We start from the raw sequence: 27,665 nt of genomic DNA on the forward strand, positions 1-27,665 counted from the left end.
AGCAGAGGAGCAGTCTGACAAAATAGCATCTGACATGGAAGTGCAGATGGACTAAAGGTGTATCACTGAATTCCTCCATGTGGAAAAATGGCACCCATTGACATTCACTGACACATTTATGAACATTGATGGAGACCAAACAGTGGGTGTGAGCACAGTGAAGTGAAGTGAAGCATGTTTCAGCAGTGGCAGCAGCATTGTGAAATACATCCACGTTCCAAATGGCCAGGCACTGTTGTCACACAACATGAAATGAACAACATCTCAATCAGCTCATCTGTGCGAATTGACAAATGGTGGTGCCAATGTTGAAAAACATTTTTTTTGTAGCTGAGAACTTGCATAATTAAAGAATAGTATTGTAGTCTTTGTATCTGTTCTAGTTTCCATGGAAGTAAGTAGAATGCATTACTTTCAGCATAAAGAATGTATGTAGATATCCAAATGACATTTTGCTTCCCAGCAAACTTTTGCTCCATTCACAGACTGGAACGAATGGCTCTACTGCAAGCGTAAGGACAAAATACTGTTGTCCATCACTGTGGAATCTGGTCCCTGACCTGTAACGTCAGCAAGGTCCAACTCCCTGATGTGCACAAAGGTCTTCACGTCTGCATTGGTGAACTGCAGATCATCACATCCTAATACGCAATAGAGCTCAGTTTTTCTCTTGTCTGTTGTCACTGGCATTGGTGAGCTCATTAAGATAAAGTGCTCTGCAATAAAACAACTGTTATTGATAGTTGTATACAAAAAGGCAAAATTTAACTGGAGTGGTGGGAAAAGTAAGACAGCATGAACTCAGTGTTCCATGCTCTATAGTTTCCCAGCATTAGAAGAGGATAACAGGAGACCGTATGATTTGTGCCCAGTTCAGGGCAGCAGGTCCCTCCATCCTTTTCTTGTGTTAGTCCTTTCTCAGCCAGTTTTCTCATGTTTTTATTCTCAATGCAAATATTATATAGCTTAAATATACTGCATACTTAGGCAGCGTTTTCAGAACAGGTTGATTCAAACATCATTTCCCACCATTCATATTCACATCTGACAATAAAATGCTCATGTCCATTACTGCAATAAAGAGAAAACAATCATGCAGAAGACTGACTCTTAAGACACCTGCTGTATTCACTGCACAGAACAAGCCCGATGTGCTATTTTGCATTATAAAGCCTATGCAGAAGTTAATGTATCCACACAATAATGAGTCATTATGTCTCATTAGAGGCTCAGTTTGCAAAGTCCAAAGTGTACAAACAGAGGCATATAAGACAAATCTGAACTAAGCACTGTACCCTGCCCTCTGCCTGTACCAGCGGTTCACAGGTGTCTGGTAAATGATTTATAAACTCAAAGATAACAAAGTATAAAACTGTAAAACTATCTCTGCTTTATGAAGCAAGCACTTTCTGGATGATCTGAGATGTCTCTGAAAATGTTTCAAATTTTGATGTCTGTTCTGCTGCTTACAGGTAAGTGCACGGCACCCTGTCTCATATCAATCCCTTCTGGCTTGTTAAATATGTAGCTGGCAAAAAAACCACATGATATCACCAGAACAGTCCTGATGGGAGATAATTAATGGGAAATCACTGCAGCAGGGACATATGGGAGAGTGGGTGATCACAAGACTGCATAGCAAAGTCTGTGAAATACAGTCTTGATTCTGCTCCTTATGATTACTTCAGAATCTCTTGCCACTGAGCCTTTCAGGTGTTATGAGTTGAGGACACTTTCCCAGCTGAAAGAGAATCTTACAGGATGTTTTCTGATCTACTAAAATTTTTAAGAGAGCTTAGTGCTTTTTCTTTTTTTTTTCTCCTTTCTCTCCTGGAATCTTTCCTAAACATTGTTCTGCTCTCATCATCATCATTTATTGCTCATCAGAAAACACAGAAAACACAAACAATTAACACACATCTGTTTCATAAATGATGTCTTGGGATATCTGATTCAAGATTGCTTAAGGGGACCTGCCTTTTATTTATTTATTTATTTTAAGCTCTCATATTTTCTGATTACTGGACCTTTACAACACCTAAAATCAAGAATCACTCTGTAAAATTTGGAACAGTATGAAAATGGATGGAGCAAGGCTGCAGCACCAGCAAGGCTGAAAGAATGCTTTTCTCAAAGAAGCACACATTGCTACAGTCCATGCCCACTTACTTATTCCTCACTACATTAGAACAAAGTAGGCAGGCATTAAGTGACTATAGACTTCCTGGGTGATTGCCTGCATCATGGAAAGATGCTCCACCCATGCATGCATTAAAAGCATAATCTGCGTACTTGAAGAACCTTAAGAACTAAGGCAAAAATAGCATAGTATTGACAAATATTTAATCACAAATACCAGTATGTTCTGTGAATTGGAGCCAAACTCTGCTCTTTCTCTGAGATTAGGCTGCAAAGAGGCTCTGCAGAAAGGGAAGGGGGTAGAAGGAGCCTCCGTCTTTCTACTGCATGCTAGAGTGCAAATTAGATACCTTCCTCTCCCCTTATCTGCACTTCCTAATCTGCTGTGCATCTGAGCTTGGACTACTCCTGAGTACTTGTCTGTCTGCTTGAACCTGACCTCCTTCCCATGAAAGTTCCACTTGGAATTAAATAGGGAGGACAGCACCCTGCTGCCCTTCATGTGGAAGACTCTTATCTTTGCTCCCTTTTGTGTCCGTCTTTCACAGCAGCCTTGCTTGCTCTCCTTCCTGGGTTCCTTTTTTAAAAAGTGAGAACTACTTACTGCTGATTTCTAATGAGCTCTTAAAAGTTTTTATTGATCGCTGGCAACAAACAGTTCAGCTTTTCATTAAATGTGAATCTTTTCACAATGGAGAAGGCAGTGGTGAATTAAAACAGAGTCTGCAAGGCTCACTGATGACAAACTGACACTTCATCACACCCTCAGCTCAGCCACTATAAATCACTCCTCAATATTAGACCACCTCCACACCTCTGGGAACAGGCTTGCAGGGCTGTTTGCTGGCTCCCTTTCTCTAATCTCTGCATAGTGCAGCAGCAATGGATAGAGCATGGGAAGTGATGTGCTGGCATCATTGCTGAATGGTCTCAGATACCTGACTGGCGTGTCCTGTTCATTCACTCAAAGTTGAACTGATAGCCACGTGTGGATTTAGGAAAGACTTTTCACCAAGATCCACTGAGCAGGACCTCTATTTTTTAACCCTTTGTTGCAGGGGAAATAATACCTTCCCTAGAATTATCCAGTAATTTTGCCAAATTCACCTGCTATTTTACCATACCTGACAACATTCCTGATCCCAGTGTGAACCTGCTGGCATCACACCAACAGTACGTTCAACACATAATTCTGCATTGTGTCTGTATCTTGACTGCCTTTGCTGAAGAGGGAATGATTCTTCATGATTCTTCATGACTGAGCTCTCCCTTCCAGTTCAAGTTCTGTGCTGTAAAATTAAGAACTGTCAAAGAATAAACACTACAGTATTTTAAAAATAGAGACCAAAATTTTACAGTCTACAAGTATTTGCATGGTGTTGAAGCATTCAACAATTGGTGACTTTATACTATGTAGTTGACAGGTATTAGAAAATCTAATTTAAAGGCCTGCTACTTTCCGAACCCTTCAAGATACATAGCCCATGTGCATGCACACATTTTTTTCACCATTTGCAAAAGCAACATTCGAACATTTGATTTGAGCTTAGCTGTGCTTTTTGACTGGAAAAGGCAACAAAGATGGCCTGCAGAATCCAAAAAGCTACTCCTGCAGCCATCCATTCAAGTATGTGAAGTGCTGACAGACAACAACACTTCAATTTCCACAGCATCACACAACCTAAAGAAGTACTTCTGTGGAAACAAACCAGCCACTTCCATGCTGCTTTACTTTTAGTGCTTATTCTGTTGCGCTGTGGTATGCCGAGTCCTTAGGTGTTGCAAATAAATTGATCAAAAATGTAAAATATCTCAGAAATAGTAAATAAGAATCTTTTAATTCATAAAGATGCTTTACATATGATTGGAAGGTTATCTAAGAAAGACCAAAAAACTCAAACAGAACTCAACAGCCAAAGGCCAAGTCCTGGGGTATGACTTTGTGAGTCATTTCTGAATTTAGACAGCTGAAGCATGAGGGTCCATTTTGGCCCATTCCTAATTTTAAGACACGCACCTGAGCTGCAGCGTTAGATTTACCTTTTCAAAGTTCCCAACACGTCAGCGTCAACAACGTCAGCAAGGTTGAAGTATACAAGGCTGATGCTTAGTTCTGCTCAGGTGCTGGCTTTAAGTGCTGATAACACCATCAGCCTTATCCCATGAGCTGACATTTTGACCAGGCAATCACCAAAGCTGATAATAAGAATTACTAAGCTAAAAGTAAGGGAGTCAGAGCAATTACTGACATTCGACATTTAAGTTCATTGATATAAATAACTTCAGCAACAGGTTTTCAAGTTGTCAGAAACTTGAAATACTCTTCAGAATTGAGACAGAAACAAATAGCTCCAGTTTATATGAAAATGTCTGCAGTGAATGATTGAAGTGTTGCTAAGGAATTGTCTTTTTTTGTACATATCACAGCAAATCAGACCACTTTTCCCTGTGGTAGATGTAATAGATTGTGGTCCCAAGCTATGGCATCACTTCTCACCCCTTACACAGCACTGCTGATTTGATTAAAGAGTGCCTGGGTAAGGGGAAGAATATTCTATCCTAAAACAAGTGTACAGTTTTGTCATTTTATCATTTAGCTCTATCATCAGACATGTAAATGATGGCTTGCCTTCTCTCTCCAAGGACTGCTAAGCACACAATGGCTCCTACTTCTCAGCTTTCAAGAAGAGGAAAAAAAAATCAGTTAAATGGGTTCCTAAATAGGCAAAGGTGCCAAAATTTAACCCCATCCTCACATTTTCTCTATGTGGTGACGTGGATCATGATGCATTCAGCTGGTCAAAGATAGCATTGTTCTAGGAAGATTCTGCAGTTGCATCTAGCTGAGTATCTTCCTTTCAAAAAGTTTATTCTTGCACAGTAGAGTTCAATTTCTGCTTAACCCTAGTGTTAAGAGATTTTAATTCAGAATAATTTATGATACATGCAGGTTGATTTTATATTTTATGTACAATTTTCTTTCTATACTATATTATATATTAATATATAATATTTTTCAATGTTATTATTATTATCTTGGCATTCATAGCTATTTGATATACCATTTCCATACAGTGCTCTTGACATTCAAATATGTGTTTGCTGTTTTGACAGGCATGACAAAAGTTTACCACTATTTCTGTTCTCTCAGGTTTGGTGTTATACCAGTTCACCCTAATCCAAACAGAGATGCTCAGAAATCATCATAGCAGTAATGGCTGCTAGTAATTGTTCCCACTGGACAGTCTTTTGAGGTGTAGGGACAGACAAAACTATCTGCTGAAGACAGTAATTACACGAGTTAAGCATCTGCTTGCAAAAAACAGCCCATTTTTTTTCCTATTATTATTTGCTTTTCATACAAGAATGTTGAGTGAATCTCCAGAGATGATGAAAGGAGCTACTCTAGCTGGTAACGGCTGATACAGTCCTTGCAACAGTTCACTTCTGCATTCCTTCTGTTTTCCCTTTGGACCATTAATCCTTAAAAATGCTTTTCAAATAACATTTTTATAAGAGAAAAGAGGGATAAGAGTATTGAATGAAAACATTAATGTACAATGTGTCTCACAGTTCTTAACAGTAGGTTAACTTTGTCTCTCTACAATTTGAATTTTTTTCCTGTTTTCCAGCTCAATTTTATGCCATGTGAGCAATTTCATTAACTCTTATCTACCCACCTGCTCCTAACTCCCTGTAGCTTCATGCCAAATGCTCTGCAGCAATGTTCACCTGGTGTCTGAGCTACTCTTCTGCAAGATGTGTTGCATGTGTGGCAATCTAAAGTCCTTCAGGAATACTCTTTTATTAAACTCGAACACCAAATTCATTCACAAACATTTAGTAAGGCATTCAAAAGGTGGAAAAAAATTATACCCAGATTGAGAAACTTAAACTGAGGCAAGGCAGATGTTATTTGCTGAAGTCTATATACTTAATTCAGAGGAGCTACTTGTAGATCTGGTGCCATCAGAGCAGATGTCCTTATCCATGCGATCTTTTAGACCTTGCTCTCACAGCTCTGCGAGAACACAAACATTCCTCACTGGATACAGGTGCAGTCAGAGGAGACAGTGTGTCAAGAACGGAAAGTTAATACCCTTAAAACACAGCACTCCGCACCAGAGGAGCCAAGGCAATACCTCACTGTCCCACCAGTGCAGCCACAAGCTCATTCTGTGAAGATGCTGGCAGTGGGGAAAGGAAACACAAAAACCCTGAGTTGCTGAATGATTGTTTTTTGTAGCACACCATGAAGCCAGAAGGCCAAAGCTCAGACTGGTGATAAAATTTAATGTTTAATGGCCCTTACTAACTATATATATATATATTTAAACAAAAGTGCAGCCTGCTACAGAGCCAATTGCCAATCCCAGTTCAGTTACTTCAGTCCAGAAACATAATCATGACTTTACAAAATATTTAATACCAAAAGAACTCCCAAATTCACTAAAGGAAAGTTAACAACTCATAGATTTTCTACTGGATAATTGTAAGTTGCCAGAGAACTACAGAAATTTGGCATGAGATTAGTTTTATCTTGCACAGTTCTGGAACAGTCCTGTAGAAGCTTAATGGACAAATGAAAGAAAAATAATTTTTCTTTCTGAGGCCAAGCTTTTTTTTTTTTTTTTTTTTTTTAACAAGCACGTTCTTGGCTATGAAGAGAAACAGCAAACATCGTGCCTTACAATGCTGCTTCCTATAAGCATTTTCTATTTGAAAAGCTGAAGAGTGACCATATCTGTTAGTGGTCAGCAAAGCTGTCAATAATAGCAAATGATCTGATTCTACACAGCATAGTGCATGAAAGCAAATGTTTGATGTTTTCAGATTTCCTCTTAGGAAATCATGAATAAGGACACTGGAGAGTGGTCAGCGAGGCAGTAGCTTGCCCTGCAGAACCCCTCCTGTAAGATGCTACATACATGAATTCAAGTTCTTGGCCCATCTGTACTGACTGTGTGCAGGGCATCCTCAGGGGTCCACTTAAACCCATTCAGCCAAGTTGCAGCTCAGTTGTTTACTGATTCCGGCCTCAGTTCAGCTGATTTATCAGTGTTTAAACTTAATTAGCAGCTCATTAAAAATTTTAAGTTTCAGACTGAAGTGCTATTTCAGAGCAGTTTAACTCTAAATGAATTTCAGTCTCAAAAACTGGAGAGTCTCAGAAAAGTCATTTCCTGTACCAAGGCCTTTCATATGAAATTAATGAGGATTTCAGCCCTTTTTCCTTTGGCAAAATTGTCATTTTAAAAAGATATACAACAAATTCTGCATCTGGGATGACCTTAAAAGCAGTATAAAGCAGTGTGGTAACGAGATGTACAGTATCCTTTCCTTACAAAATCATTTCTATGCATGTAATTTCTATACCACTGCAAATGAGAATAAATACATCTAAACCAGGAACATAGTTAAATTCATAGGTAGGTTTAGGTGCATTTTCTTGAAGCCTAGATTTCTCAGTACACCTGAGACCTATGCAATACCAATCTTTTTTTTTTTTTTTCCTGTCAAAAAGTCTTTTATTAAAGATAAAGTAGTACTGTAGTTTGATTGCAAACGTTTCCAACTGGATATGACAGAAGACAATAATTTATGGAAGGTGTTGTATTAATTTCAGGCTTAAAAAACTTACCAAAACAAAGAAAACTTTTTGAAGCTCTATAGTAAGACTATCTCGGACTTCTTTTAAATAAGCCATCATTACAAAGAAATTTTTATGGAGTACAAAATATGTGTTTTTTTTTGTTTGTTTGTTTGTTTTTAAAGCGCACATTCTAAAAATATTTTTCTAATCATACACATATTGCTCAGTTACCATTTCAGGTGCTCTTGGAATACTTTTTCTGACAGAAGAATCAGCAAATCAGTTTATACGACTTAAACGACAAATACCATATTCTCACAGCTACTGGGACCCAAGCAGCAGCCAGAATACTTGGGGATACTCGGTGGCTGAGCAGGTATTTCTTCCACCTTTTTCACCTACTGAAAAAGAAGAAAAAAAAAAAGCAAGCAAATCCTAAAGGGCAGATCTGGGACTGGCAAAAAACAGGAACCCTTTAGGGGCAAGAGAGGACACTTGTTGTCTGAGCAAGTAAGGTTTCTCCATAGTCACATGTAATATTCATTCAGCTCTGAATGCTCTTTTTCTGTTTTGATCTACTTCAGATTAGTGAATCATGGACAGCTCTGAGAGACACAGCACAGTACTACATGGATTTGGGATCTTATTCCTTTGATCCTTCAATTGCCAGGTACGATGGGGCTTCTCAACAGAGTATTTCACAGACTCACAATGCATGTGTGTACCTGAGTAAGTAAAACTGTCAGATACAAGAATGCTAACAATTGTATCTCAGTGCCATAATTATAATGCCAATTGTTGTGTTTATAAGAGGCATCCTGGAAAATTAAAGATTGGTCTTCACTGTCTCAGTTTTATGGTTATTTAAATGAAGTCATTTTATTGTGCTAAGCTCCTTCTTAGGAACGCTTTGAAGGAATTTAGTAAAGTCATGAAGAAAAATGTGTCTTTTTAAAAGTCCACAAAATCTAAATTGCAACAATATAGCCTTCATAGTTGATTTACACAGCAGATGGAAAGCAATTCCTGAAAAGAAAAAGGGTTAAAAAACCAACAACAATGCATTTATTTCAGTAACAAAACTGTATTCAGTGCAAAATAAAAGCTTGGCTGAACTAAACAAAGAATGAGACATAGCAGTTGGCAAAAGCATCAGCTTACAACTACATGAAATAAAGTGTCTTAGATCATCATTAAGGAATTATTTATGACTGTGGTAGAACATACACATTTTTTGGGACATCATTTTGTCCAATTTAGGGAAAAAATAATAGATGGCTACATTTAATAAGCACATTGCAGAGCAAACACATTATTCCCATTATAAATTTTTCATACCAAGATAGTTCATTCCTTAGGAATGGACAGGAGTGGGTAGAAGTCATCTCACGCAACTTCAAGTTTCAGAGCTTAAAATAGTAGATAAAAATTAGCAATTTAATTAGTCTACCTGTACCCACCAACAGGAAAACAGGTAAACTTAATGTACTTTAAATTGAATATGCTTTGTTTTAAAATTAGCTTTCATTTTGAAAATAGGTGAAAATGTTCATTTTAAAATAAGGGTTTTTCTGAAAAGCACTTTTTATAAGACAAAACATGGAGAGTCTCAGATTGACCTTTGTAAGACTGTTCCATCTGACGGCTGAAGAAGATGCAAAATGGAAAAAATAGCTACAACTCACTCTTTCCTCGTCAAGCATTCAGCTGACATAGCAAATGAGAGAAAGCATCAGGATATTCTCTCACAACTTCCAAAAATGATATGGGTAGCAATGTGTTGGGATGGCAGTGCGTTTGTCTCATGACGCGTGGAATTACCTGAAGTCACTTTACTTAGTTTTCTTGGGAAAACAAAACAAAAAAATGCCCAAACCTGTCTTTTCCATGAGGAAAAATTATTCAGACAGAAAATATCTAACTACCTCTAATTATAAGTTGCCCAATCCATGTGTCTGAAGGCTGTGATCCTGACAGCTGTCAGGCATGCTGCAAGATGAATTATTCCTCCAGAATGATAATCCTCATGATTGCCATATGACAGGATTATAACTAGTTTACAGAAACACGTTTGTAGGCACTCCTACTGAAGCACATTTATGATTTCAGAGGGAGATTGGATAAGTCCTGGACTGAAATCAAGTTCACAATGCTAGCGTGGCAGAAATTAACATCCGGAACTTTTATGAAGGCATATTGTAGAAAAAAAATATAGCCAGAAGTTTCGAAAAATATTTTTGGATAGCAAAACAATGATTTCTGACCTCATTGCTCATGATTATTTGCATTACTGAGGTAACCAAGAAAAGCAAGCCTATAAACCATATGCAGAAATCTGTTTCATGGGCCACACTTCCAAAACAAATGTTGCAAATCTGAAGACCAGAGCTGCTGACAGGATCTTGAAATAATTTTGCAGACTTATTTACTAAAGCCATTTTATTCCATCTTTTCTAGTGACAACATCAGATCTTACATGGACATGCTACAGCAGTCTGGGACGCACCTCCGACAACAGAGTAGGACAAACAATTAAATCCTACACATCTCGCGTCTGGCAATATTAGGACTTGGAGTGTTATCTATTTGCCACAAATTACTTTCTCTCATACCACAGTCTAAACACCACAATTCACACACACAGTCTTTCTCAGTGCCACATATTTTGTGTGGAGAAGTAGTAGAAATAGGATGTAAGTCACAGTAAATTGAATAAAGACACAAAGACTTAGCAGCTATTAAGTTTTACCAATTATGTTAAAACAAACAAAAACAACAAGAAAAAAAAACTAATAAGTTTGTTTTCATGTAAAGTTTTTTTTTTAAACTATATATATATTTTTTGTAATAGAAAACCACATCTTTATTTCTCAATATTTCACTTCAATTGCATTTCTGAAAGGAAATTAAAAAAAATGGAAATCAGTCACTGAGTCTGGATAGGGAGTTGAGTTTATTTGCTCCAGGTTTGGCTAATAGGAAGAATATACTTCCTACAATTCAAGTATATTTCCAGTTCTTCAAGTACTGTGGTCAAATAGGAGTTTTAGTATGCATCTCTCTTGTGTATACTTCTCTTTCTGCACTTTAAGTTCTGTACTTGAATGCCAAAAATGATGAAACTAAACCTGCCAGCATAAGCTGCTTTTCCTTACCACGTGGGAGTAGAATATGGTGAAAATGTTTATCACAGCTCTTTTCCTAATAAAGAGTGATGACAAAAAATGCTTTTATGGTATGATCTTGGGTGCATAATTTTCCCCATTCTTGTCCATTAAGCCAACTTATTTCAGGACATATTTGGAGAAAGGATTGGGCAGCCACATTTCTTTTGATGTTATTAATATATCAGAACTTTTCAACTGTGGTCAAAATTTCTGCACAGAAAGAGAGGAACTTCTAGGGATGTATAGCAACCTGAAGGGCAGAGTAGGAATGCAGGCAATTTTCCCCATAGAGAGCACGTTCTGTATATTGTGGATCTGAGATTCTTTGCTAGAATGACTACATGCTGATTGGAATGAATGTGAAGATAATGTTGAATGTTCTAAAAAGGAACGTGTATTCTGACTTTCCAGCAGTCTCTATCACATTACTAGGTACAAAACTATCCTTAAGCCATTATTAATTTCTCTGCATAGGACAATGGGCCTGAAATTGCCAGTATTCATTAGCTGAAATGGAAAATTCATTAAACACTTGAAAGAGATAAATGAGGGGGCAAGTTCAGTATATGCCATGTAGAATTTCACATCTTCAGTCATGCCACTTAATTATGAAGTGTTCATTTGAAGATAAGGGGCAACAAATGATGCATAGACTGGGAGACCGCACTAGTTATATGCAGATCCATAGCCATGCCCTTCTGCTTCCTGTCCTCCCCTGACCTTGGGTCAGTCTTGCAGATCCTCAACCTCCTATTGTTTTCCTCAGCATTTCTGTGGGAGTCTGAAGCTTTTCAGCTTGTAGCAAAAATACAAGGTAAAAACAAACAAACAAACAACCCCTTCCCCCCCAAAAACAGTCAAAACAAACAAAAAAACCAACCAACCAACAGGATCTGCCCCTGCTGGCTGCATACTTCGCTGGTCTCACAGGCAGCCATCACTTCAAGTCACTTGTGCAGCACACTGAAGGGCTGTTATTTTCAGCTCGGCCTTTCTAATCAGTGTTGTTGCTGTCAAGGCAGAGGGTTGGGATGTGCTTGAGAACTGTATTCATGCCTTACACAGTAAGTTAAACCAAAATCAGGGTTAGCTCAGGAGGAGATTTGGAAATGGACAACAGACATCCCCAGAGCGTAGGCAACAAAGTCCGCCAGTGAGATGGAAGGTAAAACACAGTGCATCTTTCCTCATTCACTGTCAGATGGTGAGTTAACTGCCCGATCTTTATGAGCCATTTTATGGTTGTCAGAGCAATAAAATTAGACTATCCACTGCCTTAAGTCAAGTGCCACGAGGACAGTCTTGCATAAGGCTGGCTTTGTGACCGAAATGTCAAACAAAGCCAGGGGATGCAATTTGACTGTTCTGTTGTACTTAGACATGACTAATTCCTTTAAAGGAGTTGTTCTGAAAGCCAGAGCTGCAATCTCCAAAGCTGTAGCTTCAAGCTAATGTTACTAATTCAGATAATTAGTCTTGCTGAATTAAATGGGAAGAATTGTGCACGCATGAGTAGCAGTGGAATATGAAGTGCTTATTTTGTGTTATCAAAATACATGCCACTCATGACAATGAGCAAATGGTTTTCATCCAGACAGTGGATATGAAAATCCTTCTGCTTTTTATTAAGAATCAGGAAAAAAAAAAGTATTGTCTGAGTTTGCTTCCCTTCTATTAGCTTCACATAGTCTTTCAGCATAAGCAAATTTGAACTCTTCTTAAGTACCTCTTTCCACATCTTCTTGTTGCCACGTACAGTTTTTCCTCTTTGCTATTTCCACACAGCACAGATACACATACAATTTCTTATTGATGGCAAATCCATAGGACGTTCCTAAAAGAAAGAGAATTTCAAGTGCAGCTCTGCTGATTATGGGCATGGAAATACAAGCCTTAGGGCACAGGATCCATGCAACGGGTGCACAGGAGAGCAATTGCTTTCAGTGTCCAGAAGCTTTGTGTCTGAGCAGTTGAACTGCTACTCGGCAAGAGCTGCAGAACCTCTGGCTAATTTCTGAATACTCCAGTTTCCAGGTCCCGGGGGAGAGGATGAGTGGATGGTGAAAAAACTGCATTCAGACCTGTCTCTGTACAGACATTAGTTGGATGGATGCAGGATAATTTCTGCCAGGTGGTCTTGAGCTGCCAATTCTTTTCTGAGGAATGCCAGCATGATGTCTTTCTATGATCAGTAGAAGTACAGAAATCAGGATGACTGGGTGCCTGCTTGAATACTACCTCCAGCAGAAGGTTTTGCCCAGCTGAGGTGCTTATGGGTATCTGTCCTGTAGAGGTACTCAAGGACTAAGTCAGATCTGCAGCCCCTTTCTCAGACTTCATGCCTACTCCTCAGGTACTCGGATCCCTAATTCTACCTACCCTAGCCATAACAAACTACCTTTGTGATCTCTGCCAGTCTGTCAAGTTGAACTAGAAGCAGCACACAGGTTGAAAAGTTATTGTGGTGGGAGATAAACACATGCAATAACAAGACAACATGACTGTAGGAGCCTTGCTTCATTGGAGAACCAGATGGAAGAATTAAGAGTTGTATGACGTGACAGGGAAATACTCTCCAGTAATAATAATAATAAAAGATTAATACTACCTGGCCTTTCTTTAAAAGATTCAAGACCACTTTAACCATTTCAGCCACTTTAAACAAAGCAAGCAGGGTGAATTGCATGACCCAAGCAACCTGTGTATAACCTATCTTACAAATGCTGGAGAAGAGGTAAGTAGAGAGAAACATTGTTTTCTTTAAGCTCAGCAGAACAAACAAGTAACAGTATATAGAGGTAATGAGAAAATTGTTGGTTTTAGGAGTTGAAATGTTTTCTACAAACAGAACAAGTGGGGTCTGGTTTTCAATGGATGTTCTACACGGTACTTCATTGCTATGGTAATTCTTATGATTGAACCTGGCCTCAAACAATTTCAGTGCAAAGGACTTTTGAGCTTGAATCACGCTGCTTTTATGTACTCACTTTGCACTTGATCTGTTGTCTTAATTTAAACCAAAACAGTTGAGGCAAAGTATTTACCTAATCTATACCTGCTGCTGTAATTTTCAGTGCCAGCAAAAGCGAGCGGCATTCAAAGTGATTTTATGTTGGCTGACTGAATATACAAACCACCCACCCAAGGCAGGTGCATAACCACTCCATATAGAGTGGAAAAGAAGTTATTAGTGTTTTGAGTCATTTGTAGGAAGCAATGAGATGAGTAGCTAGAACATAAAGATTGAAAATTATCCACCATTGATAAGTTCAGTCAGGAAAAGAGGTAAGCATTCTCTGCCTGTGATTATCACCTTACGACAGCCACAAGCATCAGCAATTACCTTTCTGTCCTTACAGCTGTTCAAACACACCATATGGTTATTATACCTGTGGAGTCTACTTTCCCTGCTCTACAACAGCAACAGGCAGACTCAGTGCTCATGGCTGGCTATCTTAGGGGTGAAACAAGTACTCACTGACCACAGTAGTGTGAAGTTACCCCTCATCTGCTATGGGGAGCAAGCTTTCCTAATGTCATTGTCAGGCCAGACACAGGAAGGCAGGAGGAAAAAGAGCCAGCACTTCAGCCTTTGTGACCTACCTGGCCTTGTTGGCTAGTCAGCTTGGAGTGACACTTCTTGTTCAGCTACTTTCTCCCAGCTACATGACCACCGCTGAAGTGATTTCATGCCAGTCACAGTCTTCTTATAGGACTGAATAAGCATGTGAGATCCTGTCAGAGTAATTCAACTATGTCCTGGTTGTGACTGAAAGCTACTGTGAAGCTGGGAGCTAGTTCAGGGAAGGCTTAAAAAACATCTTTACAATTGCTGTCAATACTATTACCATAAATCCAAATCCTAACTGTGCAAGGTGCCATGAGAAAGCAGACTGCCTTGCATCCTCAAAACGCAGGTAGAGCTGTTCAAGGACAAGAAAATATCCATAAGCTAAAAAAAACAACAAAACAACTGAGGTGCTTGGTGGTGGCTGCTCACCACTGCAAAATAAGTGATGAAACAGTTATTAGAAGAACGAATTTTAAATAAATTTTCCCTGTGAAATTGTTGTCAGATAAGAACTAACCTTTGTACAAGCTTTTGTATGTGTATCTTTTTATACAGCATATGTGTATTTTTATCTAGATCTGGGTGGTCATCACTGAAACTGCTAATTGTGATTAAGTAGAAGAATTCTTAATCACAATGCAACAACTTATCTTGTCTTGCAAGAAAGTAGTATCTTTAGAAAAAACATGCAGTTTTCTAAACTGCTAATCAACTGATTACCATGTCTAGCTAGCCTGCAGGTAGGGGGATGAGCCCTATCTTTAACTGATCAGTTGTAGGTTGGAGGTGGGTTGGGGTAGTGGTCAAGTGATAAAAATATGTATAAAACAGTACCATGAAAATCCAGGGGTATGCTGGCTTTGTAGACTTGGTATACATAGCATCCAAACTTTGCAATAAATCAATATCTTGAGTGTGAGATGGTTTTACTGTACACTGCACAGTGAATCTGCCTTTCAGACAACAATATCAATCATGAATTGGATGAACTTTGCACAGAACACTATGAAGCGCCACTAATTCTTACTGTCTTTGCTCCAGTATTTTGTAGCATTTCCTTTCATGAGGAGTTCAGATAGGAATCTGTGTGCTGACAGATCTATCATGAGCTTTCTGATGATTTGGGCCTGATACCTCCCCCCACTCTACCCCACAGAATGGATGCAGGATGATTTTTGCCATAGAAAACATGCATTATACCAAAGCTATATGTACTGACTTGTGGTTTTAACTTTTAATAGTGATTACAGAAAGGAGGAAAAGTCCTTGTAAACATTTATCACAGTTAAACTAAGGGGAAAGAAAAAAAAAAAAGGAAATGTACTTTTACTCAAATGTCACTTGGGACGATTACCTTTTTTAAAGCATAGAGACAATTCAACCAGAACCACTAGGCTTTGTGGACCACAGAAATCACTTTTCTACAAGTAAGATAATAATCTCTCTTTTCATTATTAATGGTTACACAGTTCCTTACTCTTTCTCATCCCCTCTGCCCCAGGCTAAGGTCTATTTTCATTCCCTCAGTAATTGCCACAGGATTAGATCTCGCCAAGGTACATCCACAGGTACTGTTTTTAGCAACTACAGGTTACTCTGTGCCTCTCTAAAATGTTCAGGCTGCCTTGATCTGTCAAGGTCAGCTGTGTCAAGAACTGCATATACAGCATCAATTACTAAGAAAATCATGAAAAAGTCCCTTTCCTTGAAAGAATGGACTATGTTATTAGGATACGCTGCTTTGAAACAAGGAAAGGAAGTTGAAAGATATTCAGAGTATCCCTAGTCTGCCTACAGTATCCCTCTTTCCTACAGTGAATGATTTGAATCTACATTGCTGATGGGAGCAACAGCAACACAGTGCAGGAAGGAAGATGGAATTATTTGAGATGGGCAGAGCCCTACATTTGATGTCTAAATTCACACTTAACATTGCATGCCTAGAAGTGAAGGGTCATCCAGTACGCATCATGAAGAAGCCAGCACACTCTCTTAAGATTAGCTTCTTGAATAAGACCTAATGAGTAAGCAGAGAATAAAACTCAAGAATGCTGCTTCATCTGCCTTGCAGCTGGTTGATTAGAAGAAATGATGACTCTCAGGAGAACTAGGAACAGATAACTACATTTGTCACAGAAGCTCACTGTGATAGCTTGGGCCAGCCAAGTTTTATCTGAGTCTTTTTCAAGTTGAAATAATCTACTCTGAAATCTGCCAGCTCAAAGCTGCTGCCACTATTAGCCTGGAAGGGGATCTCTGAGAGAAACACTTTGAAATTGTCAGTTTTGGTTCTGAGAAGTGACTGAAAGCAGCTCATCTATGCCAGTAAGTTGTCTGGCAAAGGATTAAACCTGTCCTTTGAATTTGACCCTGATACAAGTGATACGTCATCTTTTGCAAGATTTGCAGTATCAGGATGGCACTGAAGAGTACAGATATGAATTCTATATATTTCTAGTACAAGATCATACTCTGCTTAACAACACTACCATTCATTAGGTTCAATGAAAATAGCCGATTATAACTGTTCCTGTCTCATTATCTTGTGACAGAACTGTTATTAACTTGTGACTGCACAACACTGCTGTTGAAAGAATCCTTGAGAAGAGGCTATATAGAACAAAATGTGCTCCAAAATTAATGCCTCCTATTTCCGTGGAAATTACATCTAACACAAAGATCACAATAATACTCTATAATACAGCAAATTCTCAGTTACAAAACACTGTTTTTAAACATAGGCACCACCCTTAGTCATGTATCTTTGCCTGTGATGAACATCAAAATCTGTACCAATGAAGGTGACCCACTGTCACTGCTGCTGAAATGCACCATCCACTATCTCACTGTGCTCACATCCACTGTTTGGTCTTCAGAAATGCTCAGCAACCATTGATGAATGTCTATGGATGCTATTTTTTCTGCATGGAAGAGTTCACTGACACATCTTTGCTTCATACACATTTCCATGTCAGATAGCATTCTGTCAGACTGCCCCTCTGCTGCCACCTGTTGCATGGCAACTAAACGTAAGGGAATACTGTTGGGAAGGTTCTACCTCTACTGCCATAGAACCAACATCCATCTCTGAAATCATGGGCCAACATAGTAAAACTGCAGACATTACTTTCAGAACAGTCCTCATATATGTGTGTGTGTCTGTTTGTGTGTAACACACACATATAACACATATACACACAAATTTTTTTTCCTTTTTGTTGTTTAAAATCACTTAAGAAGCACGTTAGATGGAAGTGAACACTCAGTGATTACTAAACAATAGTGAACACACGTTACAGAAGTTTCTCAGCAGCACGACAGTTTCTTGTTAAGACAGCATAATAGTTCACATCATTTTCCAAAAATAGGTTGGAAAGTGTCATAGAATTACAAGATAGCAATGAGATCCAAGTATTATTCAGTATGGATGGATGCCCGAAAAAGTGAAATGCAACACTAATCGGTGCCTCCAGAAGTCATTAACAGCAGTTATATGGATACTTCATCAGTAGAAGCAACAGAGAGAGATTAATCCATGCAAAGACTGCACAAACAGAACAAAAATATCAGTATAATGGGCTAGCAGTGTACTCACAGCCTGAGAAACACAGCTTTTCACTTTCATCTCTGTCCTGGGCCCAATGTCAATGAATGAGGTTTGAAAAACTTCAGAGAAATAAAATTTAAGATAATTTTAGTGTGGCTTACACACACACACACACACACACTCATTTATTATATAAACTTTTAGAAAATATGGAATCATATTTTACTGTCAAGTGTCTAGCTGTGAATTTTACTGCCTATCATATAGCATTGTCTTTACTTCTAAGTGGAATGAACACAACTCCAGCTGAGCACAACTTCTATTCACTGCATCAAGCAGCTAAAAAACAATTAAAATTTGCAGTCCACAAGCATTCATTCTTGCGTACTCATGCCTTTTGAACTAAAAGTTCCCTGAAAGTGAGAACGAAGGCAGATTACTTGAATTTATACTTACACATGCATATATGACCACTTCAATTACCTGAATTCCCTGCAATGTTCCATTAGAGCCACTTTTTAGCAGAAGTCCTCAGCAGCCACCCTTAGCCCACTTACATGGAAATACTTTCTTTGAGCACTTTTCAAAGCACATAACATTACTCAAAAGTCCATAAAGTCATATTAATAGTGCAATAGGATCATTCCAAAGACCAAGAGAGTGGTTTGAAACTAACATTATTTCTAGAGCCTCTGTATCTCTTACCTAAATTTAAAGAGCAGGTAGGAAGTATGGGAGGCAATTTCTGCGCACATGAGAGCAGGGCCACAGCAGTATCTTCCACAGAGACTATTCCAGCAAACACCAGCTTACTCAGCGAGCCTAGCTCTGTACAAATTAAATCTCTGCAAATATCTAAACAATGCTCTATTCTCTTTGATGAACATCTGGTTCCAGCAAAACAAACTCAAATTAAATTCGCAAAATGACTCAGTAAAATGTCCTTGTAAAATAGCTTGCTAGCACCAGTGATTCTCAAGCCTACAATGGCTTCTGATCCTACAATGGCTTCTGGACAGTTTTGTTTTGTTCTATAAAGCTCCATTTGCATTAACTACACAACCAACTTCTTACTCTGTGTAGTGTATAACTGAGAGATACAAGGTTCCTACCCAAAGGAGCCCTGAGTTTTAAAAACTATACAGGAAGACTCAGGAGTTATTTCATATTAAACAATATCAGTTTGGAAAGACATTCAACTGCATTTCATCCACTAAAACCTCAGTCTCAATTCTAATACCTTTCGTACAGCTTAAGTTAACCCTCTCAGAAGCCTAAATTACCATTGTGCCCAATGTCACAAAGTTTGTAATGAGCTTCACGTACCTTTTCAGTTTAGAGGTCTGCACAAGTGCCCTTGTGACTTATTGAACCAATAATCAGCAGAAAAATCAGCATATAGTGACATTTCATATTGAAAGATTAATGCTGATGTGTCTGGGAAGACAGCTCTCCTGTGTTGGAGGCATTACTTTTTGGTAACTCAAGGAATTGCCAGTAGATTTGCAACATTTTCCTTTTCTCAGAACTGTATTTTTATAAACATCTGTCCTTGTGTTTACTATTTTGGATGTTGTCACCAAGTCTTTTTGTTTAGAGGTCACTTTGGTTTGGTTTGCATGGAAAATTACTGCTAGCTAGCAGGTGAAATCCAAGACATTTCTCACTGAAAGAGAAATACAAAGGTGGGGAGGAACCCAGGAGAAGGGTGGGGTGCAAGAGGGGAGGTGGAAGAGGGCCTGCATCATAGGAAATTCCTTTCTTCTGAGAATTGGAAGGAAGAAAATAGGACCCTGTAGAGGGGAAGATCTTGCAGCCTCAAGACAGGCATCTCTGGAAAGGAAGGATGACCCACAGCTAGGGAAAGTTCAGAAGCCCCCTGAGAGCAAAGAGAAAGGCAACCAAATGGCCAGATGAGAAGAGCCTTAAAAAAAAAAAAAAAAAGGAAAAAAAAGGATAGCTGTCTAAGTCAAAAGAGTGGCTCTGAGATGTTAAAGCTAGAAAGCTCAGGTGGTGAGTGATCACAGAAGGTGCTGTTCAGATAGAAGTAATGCTATAAAAAGAGTCTCATGTACCGGCAAAGTAAAAGTTTGATAACTTCTCTAGCATATGGGCTCAAGGCTGAGAAGAATGAACTAATTCTTGCTTTCTTGTCTCCTATGTTACTACATACACCTGCTTGTTTTTACTTGACCAGAATTTCATCTCAATAAAACTAGATAAACAGCAGTTGTTGTTGAGCTATGAGAAAAATGAGTTTCAGGTGTTATCCTATCAGCAAAGCAGGAGAACATCTTATTCCTTATGTGGGACCATCTGGGATAGCACTACAGAATAAATGAAACAAACACCTATCACTTTACCATTGCAGGAAGGTGGCAGATTGCCAAAGGTAAGCCCTTTTCTAGTTGTTGATTCAGCTGAAGCTCAGGAGCTTTAAGACACATGTTGTTCTTCAAACTCTCACCTTTGATTCCACAGTAAAATGGAAGACAGATCCAAGTTAAATTTGCTTCAATTTCCTTAAACCAATGGCTAGCTTGTGTGGCTTCCAAAGTAAAAATAAAAACAAAAAATACCACACATACAAACGCTCCAAAGTTTTTTGCCTTAAATAATACATCTATTATTGTGCTGGTAATCTGCTAGTAAGTCTATTTGACTATGACAAAACTGAAGAAAAAAAAAAAAAAAAAAGAGAAACAACCAAACTAAAAGGCTTGGAAAAATCTGCCTTTTCTAAAATGGTTAGATTTTGGAGTAATGCTTTTTCATCCTGACAGGGACATCAATATCAAGCCCTCTTACATTTGAATTCCCCTTCACTCATTCTTTTTTAAGCTAGTGTAACAGCTGTGGCCTTTGGCTTTTAATTTTACAGCAGCTCAGAGCAAGACTCGGAGTTTCTTTTGACTGCAGCCTGGCTGAAGTCCGCCACAGTTCAACAGCTCTTCAACAGCAGGGCTGTGCCCGTGCCCTTTAAAGCCTTCACAGTTTAAAGTTCTCACATGCAGGGCACTGTTTTCCAGGAAACCGGTAATTGGCTTGCACACTGCCCCTCTGAAAGCCTTCTTTCCTCCTGCCTCTTATGACTCACACTAGTTTCTGGGTTTTTGTGTTTGTAGATTTTTATTTTAGGTCAATTTGTGGTTTGTTTTTTCTTTTTTTTCCCACTCAAGGTGAACACAGGAAAAGCTAAGCAATTCAGTCATCCAGCAATGATTACAGGGCATCACCGTGCTGGTCTCTACCCTCAGTGGGATTTATGGAAAGAAGCAAGTCTACTGAAAAGAAATCACAGAGGAGACTCCCAGCTTTATCCAAAAAGGGCTTAGGTTGTGCTATGGGGGTTATGCATTTGGCCATGGATGCTGCTTTCCTGGTAGGAAGGAAGCAAAGAGAAAGTGGTATCATCCTGCACTGAGGATCTGTCTGCTGATGGAACCCAGGCAGGGTTATGGGTTTTTTCATACTTGCTAGCCCAGAATGGAATGGGAATGGACATTGTGCAAGCTTAGGCAGGTCAAGGTATTTGTTTTCTAAAGGAGGGGCAGAGCGTTTGCAGTCTCCCCCTGTGCCCTGCAACCTGCCAGGAGAGGAGAGGAGAGGGAAAAGCCACCCTAAGGCTCTGCTGCTACCCCAGGGTTGTACTGTTTGGTAACTTTATCAACATCCTCCTTCAGAAACCTGACAAGCCCCAACACTTAGTTCACAGAAGGCAGCTCCACCTCAAAATCTCTACTTGGAGAATGGCTACGGCAGAGAGCAAACTCCTCATTTCTTTTTACACCTCCCACACAGAAGTGTCAGAAGGGTGCTGCCAAAGCATATTTTATGATGACTGGCAACTCATTTGCAAGCCAAGAGAAGGAAATGTGTAAGAACATGCAAACTGAAATCTTGCCATTCTCTGCTTTTAAAAAGTTTCTAAAGGGTGGTAGCTGCTTTTAACTGAGTTTGAAGAAGAGAGCAACACTGTATTGGTTCTGTTTCTTACTTTAATTCTCAGCAACTCACCCACATCTAGTCTTTTACCTAATGCATGCACAAAACAGTTTGAATTCATCGTGCACAGGTAAAATTTAATTAACAAACTTTGGCTCATTACCTAAAACTGCAGTAGTTTATATTCCCCATACCCCATATAGAAAATGATTATATTTCTTCTACAATTTAATTGCTATTTGTATACAGCCATCAGATTGTCAAAAGCAAATGCCTCCGGTGGAGAAGGCATTCTTTACTACTTAGTTGATAACCTAATTGGTCTTACCAACCTTTTTTTTTTTTTTTTTAAGGGATAAAAGCAACATAGATCTGTATCTCTATTTGGAAAAGAGTCATTTTAACCGCTCCCTTCTGTTGATATGCAAATTTCTAGCATACAAAAGAAAGAGTGGCTGTTATCTAAGCTTTAAGGTATTCCTTCTAGAAACCATTTTATATTTGAGGGCAAGACTGTATTTCCTTAACTCACATCTAGAAAGACGTAGTATCTACAATTTAGGGATAAAGGCAGACACAGTGAGCCTTATGTCAATAGCCTTTGTCCAAATCCCATTTGATTGTGATGAAGAAGTGTCACTTAGTGATCTCCCTACATTAAATGAGTTTATGATAAGACACTTGATGGGCAGGTGCTTAAAATAGAAAAGCTTTTCTTATATGTATGGTAGCTTCAGCTGCAGTTTTTCTGCAGATAAATAGAATACCAATGATATCTGCTCAGAGAAATAAATCAGCCCATGCTATGTTTTGAAGGGCTCAATCAATCAAAGAAAAAAATCCCACAAACTCCCTTCCCCCCACTTCACTACCACCACGAGTAGAAACTTTTGATACATAATTCTTCCAACAAACCACATTTATATGCCAGAGAAACAGCAAGTCCTCCTCATAACGCTTCACAGAATGATAGCCTCAAACAACAGTGGAAGAAGGCACAGAGAACTCAGATTACTCACTCAATTCAGTCAGGTCATTCCAGACTTAACTGCACAGTGCTTTGTTTCTTCTGGAAGGTCATTTCACCCCCAAGCTCCTATCCAGTCCTCAGCTCAGCTCCCCAGCTCTTGGAGCTCTTCGCAGGAACAGCTGCAAACCCCCCCCAGTCAGGAAGATGCATTTCCCTGAACCACGACTTGCAGGGATATGGCTTCAGCACCTTGCCTTTAGGCATACCTGTGTAATGAAGCTACCGGTAAAGAAAGTGAAGCCACACTTGGTGCAAGGTACTCCTGGCTTTGAATAAGTAAGGAAGATGTTTTGACACAGCCGAATAGCTGTTGAGCATGTTATTCAAAAGCAGAAGGGAAACAGGGATGAACCATCACCTGATCTTGATTTGTATCCCCTGCAAAGAACACATTCGAACACATGAAAAACTTAGTAATTAATACTGAATGAAAAGCTCCAGAATGCTAACTAGTCTGTGCCACTTTTCAGATACTGGAGGAGACAAAACATGAAGCATGCTTCCATACAAAGCCAAGGGTGCTCATTATAGGTAGCTCATTGTTTTAGTCCCTCACACTAGAATTTGCTGGAGAATAGGCCTGATTGAAACCCAAGAAAACCACAGGAAGGATCAGGTGTTTGAGGATATGAATAACTTCTAAACTGTTGCTCTGACAAAGGCCATTCTACATTTGTTTAGTCTTTCCTACAGAATTTATTTTTTAAATGTCTTCTTTTCAGGTTTGGCTTATACATCTAACCGCAACCAAAGAATTCCAGCTCAAAAACTTACATATGCTTAGTACTTTTACGCTTTCCCCCATGAGGCATTCTTTGGCGTAAGATGCAGAGGAGAAAAGAAAAAATGATTCAAATTACTGAAGAGCTGCTTTAAGTTTGTTATTTTTACTGTGCAGATCTGCTCCCTGTTAACCATCATGGTAGCAAACTGCCATGACGAGAAATCACTCCCTTACTTTTTTTTCCAGATTGCCAGTTAACTGAGGCCACATTGCAGTGGGAAGGAGGCTCTTGCTGCTTGCCCACCCGTTGCCCTAAGGAAACATGAGGAGGCAATCAGTCCCACCCGAATCCCACTGCCATGTGTGTTTGTACAGGAGGCATCAATTAGGGCAGAATTTGGCTTGCAGAAAACATGCAGCCACACAGCAGAGAAATCCACCAGCTTGGCTTGAGAATCTCCCAGCGAATTTTGTAATGCTCGTTGCAGAAGGGCTTGGTGTTGTGGCAGGAAAACAGGCTATTTATTTCTTTTCCACATTAACAAACATCGTTGGTCTGCATGCAAGTTATTGTTGGCATCTCCAGAGTGGCCCATATAATGCTGTGTGTCGAGTCTGTAGTCCTTTGTGTCATGGTCATTTTTCTAGGGTGTAGGCACACACCCCAGAAGGAGAACATCATGGAGGTGTATGCCAAGACTGCCCTGCCTGGCTTCTCTTCTCCACGGCATACTAGAGGAGGTGGATGACAGCACCAGTTCATCTGTGGCAACTTTTCATAAACAGTGAGGAATTCAGCCATGTGGAGTTGCACAGAGAGTGAACAGGCTGGTATGAATCTTCTCCTATTTGTTCTCTGTCAAGAAAAGCAAAACAAAGAAACTCAGCAAACGTGCACCTAAGAGTCTCCAGATAATAAAAGCTCAAAAGAAGTGACAGTGCCTCACATGCTGTGCGTAAGCACAAGGGCAATTACTTCAGCAGGATTGGCACAGAACAACTTGAAGCACGATAAACCACTATGTGCAGTTTGCAGTCAGTAATGGCTCTGGTTGCAAACAAGGCTTTCAGCTCAGGAGAGCTTTTTGTAAGGCTTCAATGAGAGTCTGTAGCTCTCAACCATCGACAGCCCTGCTCATTTCAAGAGGTGCTGCCTCACATGTCCTCAATACTGCTTTAGATAGTGTTTTAATGCTTTTCCCTCTTCTAGTGCTTACTGAAGGACTAAAAGATTTACAATGGCACTTGATTAACAGCAGAAAGGATGATAAAGGATGTATAAATCAAGGAGAGAAAGACTTTAAAACAGGCTAGTGCTGTAAAGAAGCATGCTTGCTTGAGGGTGATGCCAATACTCAATGTTCCATTGAAGGAGTTGTGATTTTAAAAGTTTGGAGAACAATCTGGGAGGTGCTTCTAATACTTCAAAACCAAGTACTATAGAATAATAATACCAAAAACAAACTGAAAAAAGTGATTTCCAGGTAGGGACATTCTCACCAGAAACTAACATACCTGTTTCAGTCAAACCTCATGGAAAAAATCTAATAACACAAAATCTGTGTCTTCCATTTTTTAAAAATATGTATTTCCCCCTTAAATGTTCTGTTTTCACATTGGTATTCACATTGTTTCTGTGCCCACCACACTTACACAGAACCTACAAGGAAGACTGGAAAGAGATGTACAAAAGGCTTTTTAAAATAAATATTTGAAAAAGCCACATATCTTGTTAGTTTCCTTTAAAACCTGCAAAATTATCCTTACATCTATTAAATTGTTAATAATTACATCACAATAGTGAATAATTGCATCTTCAGTTGCATAAATCCACTTTTTGCATCATTCTGTTGGTGGTGATATAATTCCTAACTTTTCTTTCTGATAAAGCACTACTCTTTATTCAGAACACAAAAAGAAAAATTTAAAAGTTTCCATTTAAAAAACATATTCTGTCTGGATAGATTTAATACTAATAGTTCCAGATCCTAAAGGGAAAAAAAAAAAAAAAAAAAAAAAAAAGGATTTGTCGAAATCCTTTTACTTTTGTATTGGCATCAAGAAAAGAATCATTTATTCCTCATGCCACCCATGCAGCATCTTGAAGTCAGAAACATGGCTGTCTCATCAGGTGCCAATATTTTTATCCACAGAAGGCACAAGTGCTCATCCTTACTGACAATTCCGCACTTAATGGTTGGAGTCACCCTTATGTACTTTAAGACTCTTCCACTGTATTTTGGTATGAGTATCAGCTTCCAATATCTTGAGCGTCCTTCCGCTCTTGTATGTAGTTCACTTCCTGTAGCTGCTCCGTTTTCAACATCAGCTGGACAGCGCTGGGCCAGGCAAACAATAGCAAAATATAATTTCAGGAACAACACTGCCTTAACCAGCAAAGAAGAAGGACTGCAATAGATCTTAAAGATCCTTTTCTGTTTCGGATTCTGAATGCTATGAGATTATAATGCAAACATTGAACTGCCCTGAATTGAATGAAGTCAAGATAATTCAAGGACAAAAACTTGTTTGTGGCCAATATAGATATTTGAAATCTTCTCAGCAGTTCTTTAAAAATCTCATTACAAGCTGAATGGGCTATTTTTGTGGTGTTGTTACAATCCCTGAATTTCTTCATTGTCTTTTTTATGTGTGTTCTGAATACAGAGTTGGGTCTCCTGCAGATAAACTGCAGAAGTTTACAGAATACAAGATATTAAAAAATATAATTATTTGGTCAGTTTCTTCACTGAAAAAGCACCCTGCCTGAAATTTGAAGTCTTCATTTTACTCCAAACCAGGAACAGTACATGTAGAGCTCCAGTGAGATCTGTAGCATTACAAGAATCTTGTCACTACTTTTAATTAAAATACAGTGTTAGTGCCTGACGTTCTAGTTTGTTGAAGATGATGAGTGAACTAGAATGTATAGTGTATGATTTCTTTCTACCTTTTTCACTCTTTGTTACAGCCACAAATATCCTACTAACAAGCAAAGTATCAATGTTTCACTTCAAAATAAATTGCTGGCTTTCATATTACGTATCTAAACCAAAATAAAAATCTAATAAATAATTGAAAGCCAAGTTTTGGATTACAAAATGATATTGTCTTTCATTCTGTAAACAGCAAGATTATACTAAAGGAAAAATGATGGCAAATTTTGCAGCTATCATGGAAGCATTCAGAACTTGTTATTACTGGTGTACTTGGAGGGATTTGATATATTTCCTTTGACCATATTTCTAAGGAAAAAACTACAGTTCAGTTGATAAAAATGACTTGGGAGCTCACTGGAAGAGAATAGGGAACCTTTTGCACTATGGAAGACTGGCTTTTGCATATAAGCTTAAACTAAACTCTTATTAGGGACAGAATATTCTGTAGCTATCTTTGCAAATTGTATGACATTACCAATACAAATGTTTTGTTAAGATAAGGTCCAGTTCTACTTATCTGCCATAGTAATTAAAAAGCTCTAGTAAAATAATATCTAGATAAATTTCAATGCTTTATATGGTGCATCTCCTCAAAGAAAACTCAATTTTACAGCTTTAGCATCAACTTGTTATTCATTTTCAAAAGTTAATGCCATGATAAATTTTAATAATATGGCTAGTGCATATTTCTATGCTACATTAATTATACATTTAAAACTCCACAGAAGACAACCACAAAGAGCTCAAATACTGGAAATATCATCTGCAACCGGAGCCAAATTAAAACAGTGTCTATCATATCAACAACACTTTCATTAGATTTAACTATTCTAGTCCAGCGTTTGTACACATTAATTTATCGTCATGCTTCCTTAGCTCTCCTTCTTCCCTAGAGAGGTTCATGCATCTAGCTGATACCTTTTAGGACTTACCATTTCTGCAGAATACTAAATAAAGATCTACATGTTTTCCCCTTAGAATCTTAATTAGGATGGTAAAAAGTTCTATAC

General features: G+C 38.7%; 1 protein-coding gene across 1 annotated transcript; it reads left to right on the forward strand.

Moving 5' to 3' along the window:
* Positions 1-1,313: 1,313 nt before the first annotated feature.
* On the forward strand, positions 1,314-10,962 carry C1H3orf85 (chromosome 1 C3orf85 homolog). The gene is made up of 4 exons (XM_031556439.2): positions 1,314-1,472; positions 7,960-8,108; positions 8,317-8,402; positions 10,190-10,962. The coding sequence occupies exons 1-4, from the start codon at positions 1,424-1,426 to the stop codon at positions 10,266-10,268; spliced, it is 363 nt and encodes a 120-aa protein (XP_031412299.1). The 5' UTR covers positions 1,314-1,423; the 3' UTR covers positions 10,269-10,962.
* Positions 10,963-27,665: the final 16,703 nt, after the last annotated feature.

The sequence above is a fragment of the Meleagris gallopavo genome, chromosome 1, assembly GCF_905368555.1.
Source record: "Meleagris gallopavo chromosome 1, MGAL_WU_HG_1.1, whole genome shotgun sequence".
NCBI classification, from domain to species: domain Eukaryota; kingdom Metazoa; phylum Chordata; class Aves; order Galliformes; family Phasianidae; genus Meleagris; species Meleagris gallopavo.

Coding starts and splice junctions, on each gene's coding strand:
- C1H3orf85 (XM_031556439.2), top strand. CDS start 1,424: ATGTCTCTGAAAATGTTTCAAATTTTGATGTCTGTTCTGCTGCTTACA. Junction 1,473..7,959: donor GTCTGTTCTGCTGCTTACAG/GTAAGTGCACGG, acceptor CATATTGCTCAG/TTACCATTTCAGGTGCTCTT. Junction 8,403..10,189: donor TTTGATCCTTCAATTGCCAG/GTACGATGGGGC, acceptor CATCTTTTCTAG/TGACAACATCAGATCTTACA.